This window comes from Canis lupus, chromosome 10 (assembly GCF_003254725.2).
Source record: "Canis lupus dingo isolate Sandy chromosome 10, ASM325472v2, whole genome shotgun sequence".
NCBI classification, from domain to species: domain Eukaryota; kingdom Metazoa; phylum Chordata; class Mammalia; order Carnivora; family Canidae; genus Canis; species Canis lupus.
In genome coordinates, this window is record NC_064252.1 from 23,558,644 (window position 1) to 23,571,703 (window position 13,060).

The window sequence follows — 13,060 nt, forward strand, 5'->3', positions numbered from 1 at the left end:
GCAGAGACATAGGCAAAGGGAGAAGCAGGCTCCCAGGACCCGAGGATCATGACCTGAGCCAAAGGTAGACACTCAGCCACTCAGCCACCCAGGAGTCCCAAAAACTTACCTTTAAAATAATAAAAAAGGGATGCCTGGGGTGGCTCAGTGGTTGAGCATCTGCCTTCAGCTCAGGGTATGATCCCGAGGTCCTAGGATGGAATCCCACGTCAGGCTCCTTGCGTGGAGCCTACTTCTCTCTCTGCCTGTGTCTCTGCCTCTCTTTCTCTCTCTGTGTCTCTGCCTCTCTCTGTGTGTGTCTGTCATGAATAAATAAAATATTAAATAAATAAATAAAATCTTTAAAAAATAAAATAATTTTAAAAATATATAGGCACCTGGCTAGCTCAGTCAGAAGAGCATGCAACTCTTGATCTTGGGGTCGTGGGTTCGAGCCCCACATTGGGGGTAGACATTACTTCAAAACAAACAAACAAATAAGGGCAGCCTGGGTGGCTCAGCGGTTTAAGCGCTGCCTTCGGCCCAGGGCATGATCCTGGAGACCCGGGATCGAGTCCCACGTCGGGCTCCCTGCATGGGGCCTGCTTCTCCCTCTGCCTGTGTCTCTGCCTCTCTGTCTCTCTCTGTGTGACTATCATGAATAAATAAATAAAATCTTAAAAAAATAAATAAATAAATAAATAAACTAACTTTAAAATAAATACTTAAATAAATAAAACGTGAGATTTACTTTCCATCCATCTGGCTGGCCAAGATTCAATGGTCATTACCCACTGGCCCAAGACTGGGCACGCTGCTGGTGTGTGAATTACTGAAACCCACGTGTATTGAATGCCTTACACTTTCTGAGATTTATCTAAGGAACTGGTAAGGCAGTGATGGTCAGGGAGACATTGTTTATGAAGGAGGGTGTACAAAACGATTTAAATGCCTTTCAGTGGAGAACAGGTGGTCCCATTGTTCAGCCCAAGCTGTGCAGCTGGTAAGGGAAGCATTGGTGCTTGGAGGCTGATGACACGCTATGGCGTGTTCGTACCTTAGAAAAGCAGGTGGCAAGGTGGCCTGCGTGCCCAGATCCCATTTTTATTAAAAAGGAAGTATATGTACTTACTAGAAAACAAAGTCTAAAAGATAAACAATTCTAGCCCTCATTATTTCTGAAGACTATTGGGATTTTTCTTTACTTCCATATTTTTGTATTTTTTACACAGAGCTTGTCCAGCCTGAGCCTTGGCCCTGTCCTCGATCAGGACAGGAGGGCCCACTACCCCACTTAGAAATGGGAGAAACGAGGGGATCTGGATGGTTAAGTGTCAGTTAAGTGTCTGGCTCTTGATCTCAACTCAGGTCTTGATCTTGGGGTTGTGGGTTCAAGCCCCACATTGAACTTCATGCTAGGCATGGAGCCTACTTAAAAAAAAAGAAAGGAATGAAAAAAATGGAGAAACAATCAATATCCTCCTCCCTGGGACCCGCAGAGGCTCATGCCTCCTGCCTGCAGCGGAACACTGAGGAGCCAGGACTTCAGGGTCCTTGAGAGAAGTACAGCTTGAGCTGGGTCAGTCCCTCCTGCCAGCAGGACGGTCTCTGTGCAGCGGGTACTCAGGAAATATTAATCGCTGTGGCTTCAAATTATCTGTCCTTTCCTACCCATCCTCGCTGCAATTAGCACCCTTAGTCCATTTTGCTGACCATGTCGAGATGCCGTCCTGCCCCTGGGAGCAGAGAGTTCTTTGGTCCTGAGTTTATAACAGTCCCATGGGGTCAGTCATACCACCCACTGGCCTGAGGAGCTCCTTCTGTCTGAGTGACCTGGAGACACGTGAGACAGAGGGGCCATGTGAGGAGTAGATCGCTGAGGCCCCTGGGGAGTCCAGGAAGGCTTCCTGGAGGAGGTGATACCAGGCTGAAGGACAGGGCCACGTGGGGCCAGCTGGATGAAGCCGGTGGGAGCAGAGTGGGGAGCTGTAGGCCACAGCATGGGGGAGGCTGTGGAAGGAGCAGGTGTGGTTTGGGGAACAGTTGTCTGCATCTCCTGACTTAAGGATGTGCAGCCTGAGATGCCAGAATGTAAGGAGGCTTGTCTTTGGGATGAGGGACCTGTCACTGGAACCACTTGCTATTTTAAGTGGGATGGTCATGGTGCAGGTTTTGGCCTGTTTCTTTCCGGTCTTCCTGGTTATGTAGTTGACTGTACCTGTCTTTAGCTGCTGGCCTCCTCCAGTCCCTGTCCTATCAGGACACATTCCCCACCGCGGTAGAAACCGTCTGCAGACCCCTTTGTAATGAGCATCTGCAGCTTCGAGCCGCTCCTCAGGTGAGATGGGGAAAGAGGGGCGTGCGCTCCTAGGCGTCTGGGCCTGCTCCGCCAGGCTGCTCTCCGGCCAGCTTTGCCAAGCACGTGGCCCACGGTGGCCGGGCTGATGAGCCATTTGGGCGACAAGTGTCTCCAAGGGCAGCCTGTCCTGACCTCTGGGCCCTGTCCCCCCCTCCCCAGACTGAGAAGGACATCCTGCTGCGGCCCGAGCTGGAGGAACTGCGGAATGAACATTCTGCTCGCTTCAAGCTCTGGTACACAGTGGACAAAGCCCCAGAAGGTGAGAGACGGAGGCGCTGAGTGCGCTGGGCTGGGTGGGGGTGCTGGGCCTTCTACCTGCATGGTCTCTGAGGGTGCTCAGGGTGGCCTGGGAGAGGGAGATGGTGCAACCCACCTCACAATGAAGGAGAGATCAGAGAGGAGAAGTAAGCGTCCCACAGCACATGGCTAGAAACACACCACCGGAGCCCAGGCTTGAACTTCCGTCCTCCTCCTCCAGAGCCCAAGGCCTTCCCCTGGCTGCACTGCCCCCTGCTGGACAGAGAGCTGGCCTTCTGCCCTTGGTCCAGGGGCTTACTCTGGGTGGGGGTGGTGGGGGCACAACTGCTCCCGCTGTGCAGTTTGTACCCTGTAAGGTACGTTACACCATTTTCTCCCCAGACATCAGCCCTGGGGGGTTGGGGCGGGGCTGACATACAGTGAACCCCATTCTACCCATCCACTTTGCCAAGGTCACGTAGGAGGCAACAAATGAGGGCTGCCCACAAAACCTGAGATGAGGCCACCCTCTGGGAGTTAAATTCTGCGTCATCCTCCTGCTTCAGGTAGAAGCGTAATTTGCTCTCTGAGAAAAGCAGTAGCTCAGGCTTCTTGGTCTATGGGACTGATGATGCTCGGCTCCAGGGTCTGGAGACTGTAGGGAGTGGAGCAGTCCTTCCATGTGACTGCAGCCCTGTCGGTCAGGCCCTTCCACATGTCAAGAGGAGCAGGGACCTGCATCTTCACAGGAAACTTCTAAATGTTGGAAACTGAACATTTTTGAAGCATCCTTGTGGGCACCAGCATTGCTTTGCCTTGCTTTGCCTACTCCCCTCCCCAGGGCCCAGGGTCCCCCAGGGCTCAGCCTGGTGTGGGGAACATGCCACGTCCACTTCCCCCAGAACTGAGCAGATGGGGCCTTGGGGCAGCGCCCATCGCAGGAACTGGGGCATCTGGGCCCATCCCTGTGAAAGGAGCCACCCTTCTGGGTCAACCAAATCAGGTCCTGGGCCTCTTGGCCAAGAGCTAGGCTGGGGCCTGGGTGGACTGCGGACCTCACCAGCAGTGCCCTGAGGTGTGTCACTGGCCGGCCGGCCTGGGCCAGGCCATCTGAACTTGGCTTCCTGTTGGCCCCTCTGCTCTTCCTGCAGTCAGCTTGGCCCTGTGATGTTGCAGTGGGAGAAGATGAGCAGGAAACAGGTTTCTTAGCAAGTTATAGAGCCGAGTAGCAGGTGGTTAGCGAGACCAGGGATAAACAAAGTGCAGTTGACCTTGGGCAACACCAGGATTAGAGACACTGACCCTCACCCCCATGTAGTCAAAAATCTGCATATTACCTTTGAGTCCATAAAAATTTAAGAGCCTGCTGTCGACCAGAGCCTTATCAGTGGCACCAAGAATCAGTTAAACACACCTATTTTGTATATTACACGTTGTATTCTTACAATGAAACTGGGCTAGAGAGAAGAACATGTTATCAAGAAAATCATAAGGGAAGTATATTTATAGGACCGTACTGTCCTGATGGCAAAAGCTGCACCTCTGCGTGGACCTGTGCTGTTCCCGGGTCAACTGTAGTCGGGCAGGGGCGTCTGGAGGGGGCCACTGGGAGGTGGGAAGTTTGCTCGCTGCTGGTTGCAGTTTCCGATAGGGTGGTGGGCTGGGTTCATCACCCTTGGGAGCCTTCTGGTCCCTGTGGCCCATGGGGAGGCCCCGGCACTGACCCCTGGTGGTGGCACATGGCGATGCCACCACCGGAGTGCTGGCTCCTGGAGACTGAACAGTGACCCAAGGAGGACTTTGGGCTGGGTGGTCTAGCATCTTACACTTTACCATTACTCTGACCCAGCGTTCAAGAGGAGTGGGGGAATTGCTACAGTGTTAGGTAAAAGCTGAAATTCTCGGTGCTGAGAAAGATCATGGTAACAGGCCGGCTGGGCTAGCGTGGAACTAAGAGAAGGAACCAAGAAGTAGGGCTGCCTCGCAAATGCAGCTGACCCGTGTTCCCCCCACGAAGCCCCCTTCAGTACACCTTTAAAGACAAATACAGGGATCCCTGGGTGGCGCAGCGGTTTGGCGCCTGCCTTTGGCCCAGGGTGTGATCCTGGAGACCCGGAATCGAATCCCATGTCAGGCTCCCTGCATGGAGCCTGCTTCTCCCTCTGCTTGTGTCTCTGCCTCTCTCTCTCTCTCTCTCTGTGACTATCATGAATAAATAAATAAATAAAATCTTTAAAAAAAAATAAAGACAAATACACTGTCTAGAAAAAAAATCCGTGTAAAATTGAGCTATTTTATATGCCTGAACATTTTATACACTAGCAAATACAACTCAGTCCCGTGCTACTTTTCAAATATAGACTTAAATCTCCACCTGTTCCTCCCTCCCCTGACCCCTGCTTCTGGTAACCAGCAGCCTATTCTCTGTATCTGTGAGCTTGGGTTTTTTCAGTCTTGCTGTTTTGTGGTGGTGTTTTTTTTTTTTTTTTCCTTTAAAGATTCCACATATGAGTGAGATCATACAGTGTTTATCTTCCTGTCTGACTCATTTCACTTCACATAATGCCCCTGAGGTCCATCCGTGTTGCTACAAATGGCAAGGTTTCATTCTTTTCTATGGTTGAATAATATTCCATTGTCTTGAAGGGGTTCAGAACACCCCCCTCCCACGAATGTGCCACTTGGGCCTGTGGATTATTTTGAGCTGAAGGCACTTGTGACCCTGTGGGGCTCAAGAGAAACTTTTATCCTTCCCTATCCACACAGAAGCAGCTAAATTGGGTAGGGTTATTAACAGAGCTAAATTTTATCAGACTGCCCCATCTGTATCACAGAGCAGACATCTATCTGCTCTTCTTATCGCCCTGTGAAATGCATTCCTTTCCATTCCTTTCCTCTGAAATCCCAGACTCCTGCTCCCTTCTCCTTAGCTCAGAAGGACATATCCACCTCTTGTTGCCTGACTGCCTTTGGAATGTCCGTGTCTGTCTGCATTCCCTGTACTTACGCTATTAAATTTGATTTTCTCCCATAAATCTCTCATGTCCGTTTTGTTCTTAGTCCAGCTAGAAGAGCCTTTGAAGCGACAGAAATTCTTGCTCCCCGACTATTTATAGCACACCTACTTTACCCATATATCCCTCACTGGACATTTAGAAGCTTCCATATCTTGGCTGTTGTAAACGATGCAGCAGTGAACGTGGGGTGCAGATACCTTTTTTGAGCTAGTGTTTTCATTTTCTCCTGATAAATACCCAAAAGCGAAATTACTGGATCATAGGGTAATCCTGTCTTTAATTTTTTGAGGAATATCCGTAATGTTTTCCGCAGTGACTGCACCAGCTTACATTCCCACCAACGGCACACGAAGGCTCCTTGTTCCCCGTGTCCTCGCCAACATTTGTCATTTCTTGTCTTCCTGATGATGGCATTCTGACAGCTGTGAGGTGTGCATTTGAGCAGAATGTGTGTGAACTTTTGGGTGGAACTTTCTGTAAATGGTAAATGTCTGAAGTCTATTGGGGCTAACATGTTGCTTGAGGCCAAAGTTTTTGTATCAATTCTCTGTCTGGGTGACCTATCCATTGATAAAAGCAGAGTGTTAAAATCCCTTACTATTATTGTGTTGCTATTTCCCCCTTTAGATCCGTTAGTATTTGCTTCATATAATCAGGTGCTTCTATGTTGGGTGCGTAAATATTGACCAACGTTCTATCCTTGTTGGATTGACCTCTTTACCTTCACGTGATGCCCTTCTTTGTCTTATTTCCTGCAGCCTTCTTTTCCTTTCCATCTGCATAGAGTATCTTTTTCTGTCTCTTCACTCTCAACACACTCTGTGTGTGCCCTTATAAACATCTCAAGTGTCTTGTAGGCAACTTATGGATAGGTCTTGTTGGTTTGCTTTAATTCCAGTGTCGTCAACTTGCAGTTGAGGCAGTTGTTAAGTTTCAGGTGTGCAGTAAAGTGATTCAGCGACGCTACACATTACAGAGTGCTCGTCATGGCAAGTGTACTCTTCAGCCCCGTCACCTGTTTCACCCATCCCCTCACCCGCCTCCCCTCTGGCTACCATCTCTTTGTTCTCCACAGTTAAGGAGTCTGTTTTCTGGTTTGTCTGGTATTTTTCCTGTGTCTGTTTGTTTTGTTTCTTAAGTTCCATGTATGAGTGACATCATGTGGTATTTGTTTTTCTCTGACTTATTTCACTTAGCATTACAGTCTCTAGCTACATCCATGTCATTGCAAATGGCAAGATTTCATTCTTTTTTAATGGCTGAGTAATATTCCATTGTATGTATGTATGTATATATATATATATATATATATATACACACACACACACAAATATGTATATATACGACATCTTCTTTATTCATTCATCAATTGATGGACACTTGGGCTGCTTTCATAATTTGGCTATTATAAATAATGTGGCTATAAACATAGGGGTGCATGTATCCCTTTGAATAGTGTTTTTGTATTCTCTGCGTAAATATCCTGTTGTGTGATTACTGGATCATAGCATAATTCTCTTTTTAATTTTTTTTTCTTTCTTTTTAATTTTTTGAGGAACCTCCATACTGTTTTCCACAGTGGCTGCAGCAGTTTGCATTCCTACCAACAGTGCACGAGGGTTCCTTTTTCTTCACATCCTCACCAACACCTGTTGTTTCTTGTGTTCTTTATTATTTTTCCTTTTTTTTTTAAGATTTTATTTATTTATTTGAGAGAGAGCACATGTTGGGAGGAGGGGCCAGAGGGAGATGTGCAACCAACTAAACCACCCAGGTGCCCCTGGTGGCCTGTCAGCCATTATGACAGGCATGAGGGGATAGCTCATTGTAGTTTTGATTTGCATTTCCCTGATGATGAGTGATGTGGAGCATCTTTTCATGTGTGTGTTGGACATCTGTATGTCTTTGGATAAATGTTCATGTCTCCTGTCCATTTTTTAATTGGATTATTTGGACTTTGGATGTTGAGTTGTATCAGTTCTTTATATATTTTGGATACTAACCCTTTATCAGATACATCATTTGCAAACGTCTTCTCCCATTCAGTAGGGTTGTCTTTTAGTTTTGTTGGTGGTTTCCTTTGCTTTGCAGAAGCTTTTTATTTTGATGTAGTCCCAATAGTTTATTTTTGCTTTAATTTCTCTTGTCTCAGGAGACATATCTAAAGAAATGTTGCTATGGCTGATGTCAGAGATATTATGGCCTGTGCTCTTTTCTAGGATTTCTGTTTTCAGTCTCATATTTAGGTCCTTAACCCATTTTGAGGGTTTTTATGTGTGTGTATGGTGTAGGAAAGTGATCCAGTTTCACCTGGTCCAGTAGCTGTCTGGTTTTCCCAACACCATTTGTTAAGGAGACTGTTTTTTCCCCATTGGATATTCTTGCCTCCTTTGTTGAAGATTAATTGACCACATATAATCATGGGTTTTGGGGCAGCCCCGGTGGCTCAATGGTTTAGTGCCGCCTTCAGCCCAGGGCCTGATCCTGGAGACCCAGGATAGAGTCCAGCATCGGGCTCCCTGCATGGGGCCTGCTTCTCCCTCTGCCTGTGTCTCTGCCTCTCTCTCTCTCTCTCTGTGTCTCTCATGAATAAATAAATAAAATCTTTAAAAAATAATAATAATATAATCATGGGTTTGTTTCTGGGCTTTCTCTTCTGTTCCATTGGTTTATGTGCCTGCTTTTGTGTCAGTATAGAAAGGTATAGAAAGGTCTTGTTTGTTATCCACTCAACCACTTTTGATTGGAGAATTTAGTCCATTTGCATTTAAAGTAATTATTGATAGCTACATACTTATTGCCATTTTGTTAATTACTTACTGGCTTTTTTTGTTCTGGGTGAGCCAGGCTGGGGCAAGGGATCAGAGCAAGCATTTGCTTTGGATCAGCCTCTTCATTCTTCAGTGTTCATTGAAAGAAGGGAGAAAGTCACAGTACAGGAGTGTGGTGATCAGGGGGAGGGGCTTTGGGCAGGTGGGCAGTCATTGGTCAGTCACACAGCTGTACTTGGACTCACCTGGTCTTTCCCCGCAGCCTGGGACTACAGCCAGGGCTTCGTAAATGAAGAGATGATCCGGGACCACCTTCCACCTCCAGAGGAGGAGCCGCTGATACTGATGTGTGGACCCCCGCCCATGATCCAGTATGCCTGCCTGCCCAACCTGGACCGCGTGGGCCACCCCAAGGAGCGCTGCTTCGCCTTCTGATGGCCAGGCGCTGGCTGCTCGCACGCCTGCCCCGCATACTCACTGTGCCCTGTCCGCACCCACTCCTCCCTACCACTGCTCTTTAACATCACTTTCCCCCACATCTCCCACTGTGGTCCTGGGTTCAGCCTGGCCTGCCTGTTGCTTGGCTGGTTACCCCGCTGGGCTGGCCCCCGAGGGATCCCTTTGGGAGCAGGGTTCTGTTACAGGTGGGCCATCGCCAGCCACCTTCTGGGCCGGTACCTGTCTGGCCCTCATCGGTTCTTACCAGTGATGCTCGGCCCTGGCCCTGACCCTTCCCTACCTCCACCCCACCCACCCATACACTACTAGGCCAAGTCTGCAAGCACCATGCTCCACCCCACCCCGCCTCCCAAAGCAGACTACCCTCTGGAAATAAACACAAATGTACAGGCAGCCCAGAGCTGCAGGTGGCAGGGTCCCCCCCAGCCACTGCCTTGGGACCCTCACCTGCCACCCCTCACTACCTGCTCAGGGCCACAGCCAGGCCTTAGCACCTGACACTACATGACAGGTAACACCAAAAAGTCCCTTTGGCTGGGGCTGTGGGGGTGAGAGTCTGCCCCCACCCCAGGACCCAGGCAGGCCCAGTCAGCAGAGAGCTGGGCTCTCTCCCAGCCTGGAGTAGGAGGAGGGGGCTGGCTGAAGGCTCTTCAGGGGGCACCTCAGCCCTCCTGAAGCCTCAGCATCTCCCCAGCACATCTAAGCATCTGGGCGGCTTTGGGAGTTCCACGCCGTCAGCCCGGCAGTCTGATGGACCGCCTCGGGGCCCTGGGCTGCCAGTGCTTATGGCAGAGCTGAGACGATGTTTATTTATTCCTCTGTCCCAAACCCACCCGTCATGCTGCCCGCACCCCAGCACAGGGGAAGTTTTTGTCTGAGCAGCATTCTCAGTGACCTCGATGTTGCCTTTAGAAGGGTGGGTTCGCCTCTTGCATATGGGCTTTTTCAGAATCATTTATGAGCAGAAAAAAAAACATTGAAATAAAACTTTGCTAATACTAACCCTTTTGCGGTTCCTTGAGGCTCTGTGACTTGGGGCATTGTGGGAGAAGAGACAGGAAGGGCCCCAGCACTCACTTTTCGTGTGTTCATCGTGTAAGCTTTGGACTGTACAGAAAAGTATGCACAGGGGAAAAAAAATACTGTACATCCACAGGCAAATGCCTCTGTTGAAACCACATGGCCCACCATGGGGCTGCTGCTTTTCCTCCATCAGATGGGCTTTCCCCTGGGGTCACACATTCTCTAGAAGCCCACAAGGATCATAATTGATTGTATAGCAAATCCCCTACCCTTGGACAGTTAGGCTGCTTCCAGTTTGTGGACTTTGTAAACAGTGGTGGCCTTCATCCTCCTTTCAGATGATTTCTTTTTTTTTTTTTAAGTAGGCTCCCCACCAACACTGGGCTTGAATTCACAACCTTCAAGAGTCACATGCTCTACTGAACTGAAGCCAGCCAGGTGCCCCTCCGATGATTTTTTTGAGGTTAGAGTCCTGGAGACAGAAAGTTGAGCCAGGGTGTATGGACTCTGGGAGTCCAGCCTGGAGTCCTCCCCTGGTGCCAGCCCCCTGACGCCCAGCCTTATTCACACCGCGTGAAAAGCTCTCTCCGCTCCTGTGTTGTCCAGCTCTGTATGTCCTCATTGTTTTCCTTTCTGTTTTCCCCTCTGAAAACCAGGGAGAAATCACTGGCCTTGGTTTCTGCTGGAGAGCCTGAGGCTCAGCCATGACTAGCCTTCAGGTAGGAAGCTGGGCCATGAGGTGAGGCAGGCACCGCTCTCCCCGTGGAAGGCGGCACAGGGGGCCCTAGCTCCCTCGTGCCTTCATGCACTGTTCCAAGTGCCGGAGACTTGGCTGCAGCCGCCCCCACACGCCCTCCCCTATTCCTGGGGTGCTGGTGAGAAAGACAAGTGCCAGACGGTGTCATGAGTGAAACAGCAAATGCCAAGACAAGTCAGGCCACGAGGCAACGTGGGAGTGAGTGCTGTTCTCTCTGAAGAGACAACGAAGCTGGCCCTGCTGGGGTAGGTGTTCAAGGTGATGGAACAGCACGTACAGATGCCTTGGGAACAAGCTTGGGGAATTAACTTTGAGAAACAGATGGAAGAAAGCAGGTGACTGAGGGGACAGCGGAAATGAGCCTGGAAAGGAAGCACAGTAGACATGCTCTAGAGTGACCAGCAAGTGCAAAGGCCCTGGGGCAGAGACCTGGTAGGAACATCGTGAAGGCCAGTGTGACTGGAGCGGAGTAGGGAAGAGGAGAGGATGGGGGGGTGTGCAGGGAGGAATGCTGGAAGTCCAGCCTCAGGCCAGGGAGCCCCTTTCTCCTCTTTCCTCTCTTCCCGTCTCTTCTGGCCCTGGCCCACATCAGGAGTAGGGCTGGGACTCCTCAGTGGGCAGGGAAGGGCTTGGCCTGGGAATCCCTTCTGAACACCTACTGTGTGCTGGGGACCCTGCAGACACTGCGCTCAGGTCCCGTCTCCTCATCGTGACCCCCTTCTGGAGGATGGGAAAGCAGGCCTGAGTGTCGGGCTTTGAAGGTGCACCTGCCTGAGCTCACAAGGGGCTGTCCCCGGGAGCTGAGAAGGGCATGGATTGGACCTGGGCCCCCCCCCGCTCTCCTCGCCTCAGTTTCTCCATCTGTATAACAGGTGAGTGAACTAGGTCATGACTTGCCACCCTCTCAGACCTGACACCCTTTTAAAATAATATTTATAACACCCTCTTGAGCCTCTTGAAGTGGATTCACAGGTAATATTATGAGCTTGCATATAGAATTTTTAAAAATTGGGGCACCTGAACCTGGGTGGCTCAGCCAGTTAAGTCCCGATTCAGCTCAGGTCTGATCTCAGGGTCATGAGATCGAGTCCCGTGTCTGGCTCCATCTCAGCGCAGTCTGCTTGTGTTTCTGTCTCCTCCCTCTGCCACCCCCCCAACTCTCATGCTCTCTCTCTATATATATATAAAATAAATCTTCAAACAAAAAACATAAAACTCCAATCATATTAGAGCAAGAAAGGAAAGGAATTTATAAAAGGATACACATTTCAGGGTGGCCGAAGTCCCCAGAAGGGGGGTGGGCAGGGGTCCCTGGACAGTCACAGCCCCAGATGCAGCCCGACTCCCAGTCTCTGCCCACAGGGACGCGGTTTTCCCAGGCAGGGCACAATCCTTGGTCTATTTCCAAACAAAGCAGGACCCAGTACGTTCCCAGCAATTCCACGTTTGCTCGCCTTGAGCAAAAAGTCCTACGTGTCCATACAAGATATGGAGGGAAGCCCTGCCTGGGAGTGTGATGCTCTTCGTCCCTCCCGGAACATGGGAACGTCGCAGGCATGGGGAGGGCCCTTGCCTCAGGATCGCCACATCCCTGTCCCCACCCTCCGCGTGACCGGATTCCAGATCCCCGTCCTCCAGACAATCAGCACCCTACAAAGCTCTACACCTTATGAAATGCCTCCAAGGGAAGGTCACCTCGATGATAGCTGACCTCAGCTAATAACCTCACTGAACTAGCTTGAAAAATAACCTTTAGGTCACTTTTTTTTTTACATTGCATTTAAGGCGTGACAGGGCTTTAACCCCTGGGGTCCCATGGCCCCTTCCACGTTCTTCTGCACCTGCCCTGCGCGGTCCAGGGGAGGGGAGGGTGCTGAGGCCCAACCTGGTCCCTGTGTCGTCGTCCCCCCCCCCCCAGCTGCACTTCCGGGACGGAAGGAGAGAGGGAGGCAGGGAGGGGCTAGCGGGGTCAGGTCTGACGGCTGAGGAGGTGGGACCCGGCCCAGCCCCGCTGGCTTTGCCAGCTCTGGCCCGCACACCTTCTGCTGCCAGACTTTTAACTACGGTGCGGCCTGTCAACAGTACATGAACTCCGCGGGCATCAATGCACTTAGAAATTAATAATAGTAATAACTCACAGAGCACAGCGCCCTACGTGCTTTTTTTTTTTTTTTTTAATCGATTGATGCAGCAAACCTGTACCTCGCGCCAAGCTTACAGTGCTGGGGCCTGGGGCTGCCATCACAGACCAGGCAATTCCACCCATGGATTGTAACGTCTATTTCCTCCTCCCAACGACCGGTCATTCGCCGGGTTTTCTAGATCATCGGGAAGATCGGAGCGACTTGCGGGGGGAGAGTCAAGCCGCTGGGAAGCGCGGCTGGTGGGACGGGACCCAGGCGGTCCTGCAGCTCCGGCCAGTGAGCAGCCACCCCGGCAGCGGCGGTTGTCACCGGGC

At 50.5% G+C, this 13,060-nt stretch overlaps 1 protein-coding gene across 3 annotated transcripts in view; it reads left to right on the forward strand.

Annotated features, from left to right (window-relative positions):
• LOC112666558 (NADH-cytochrome b5 reductase 3) overlaps nucleotides 1-9,824 on the forward strand; it is a 28,735-nt gene extending 18,911 nt beyond the window's left edge. For all 3 annotated transcript variants that reach the window (XM_025457666.3, XM_025457684.3, XM_025457674.3), the window contains exons 8-9: nucleotides 2,498-2,597; nucleotides 8,626-9,824. In XM_025457666.3, the coding sequence (XP_025313451.1) occupies nucleotides 2,498-2,597; nucleotides 8,626-8,798 (273 nt within the window). In that variant the 3' untranslated portion in view covers nucleotides 8,799-9,824. The remainder of the gene's footprint in view (nucleotides 1-2,497; nucleotides 2,598-8,625) is intronic.
• The last annotated feature ends 3,236 nt before the right edge of the window (nucleotides 9,825-13,060 follow it).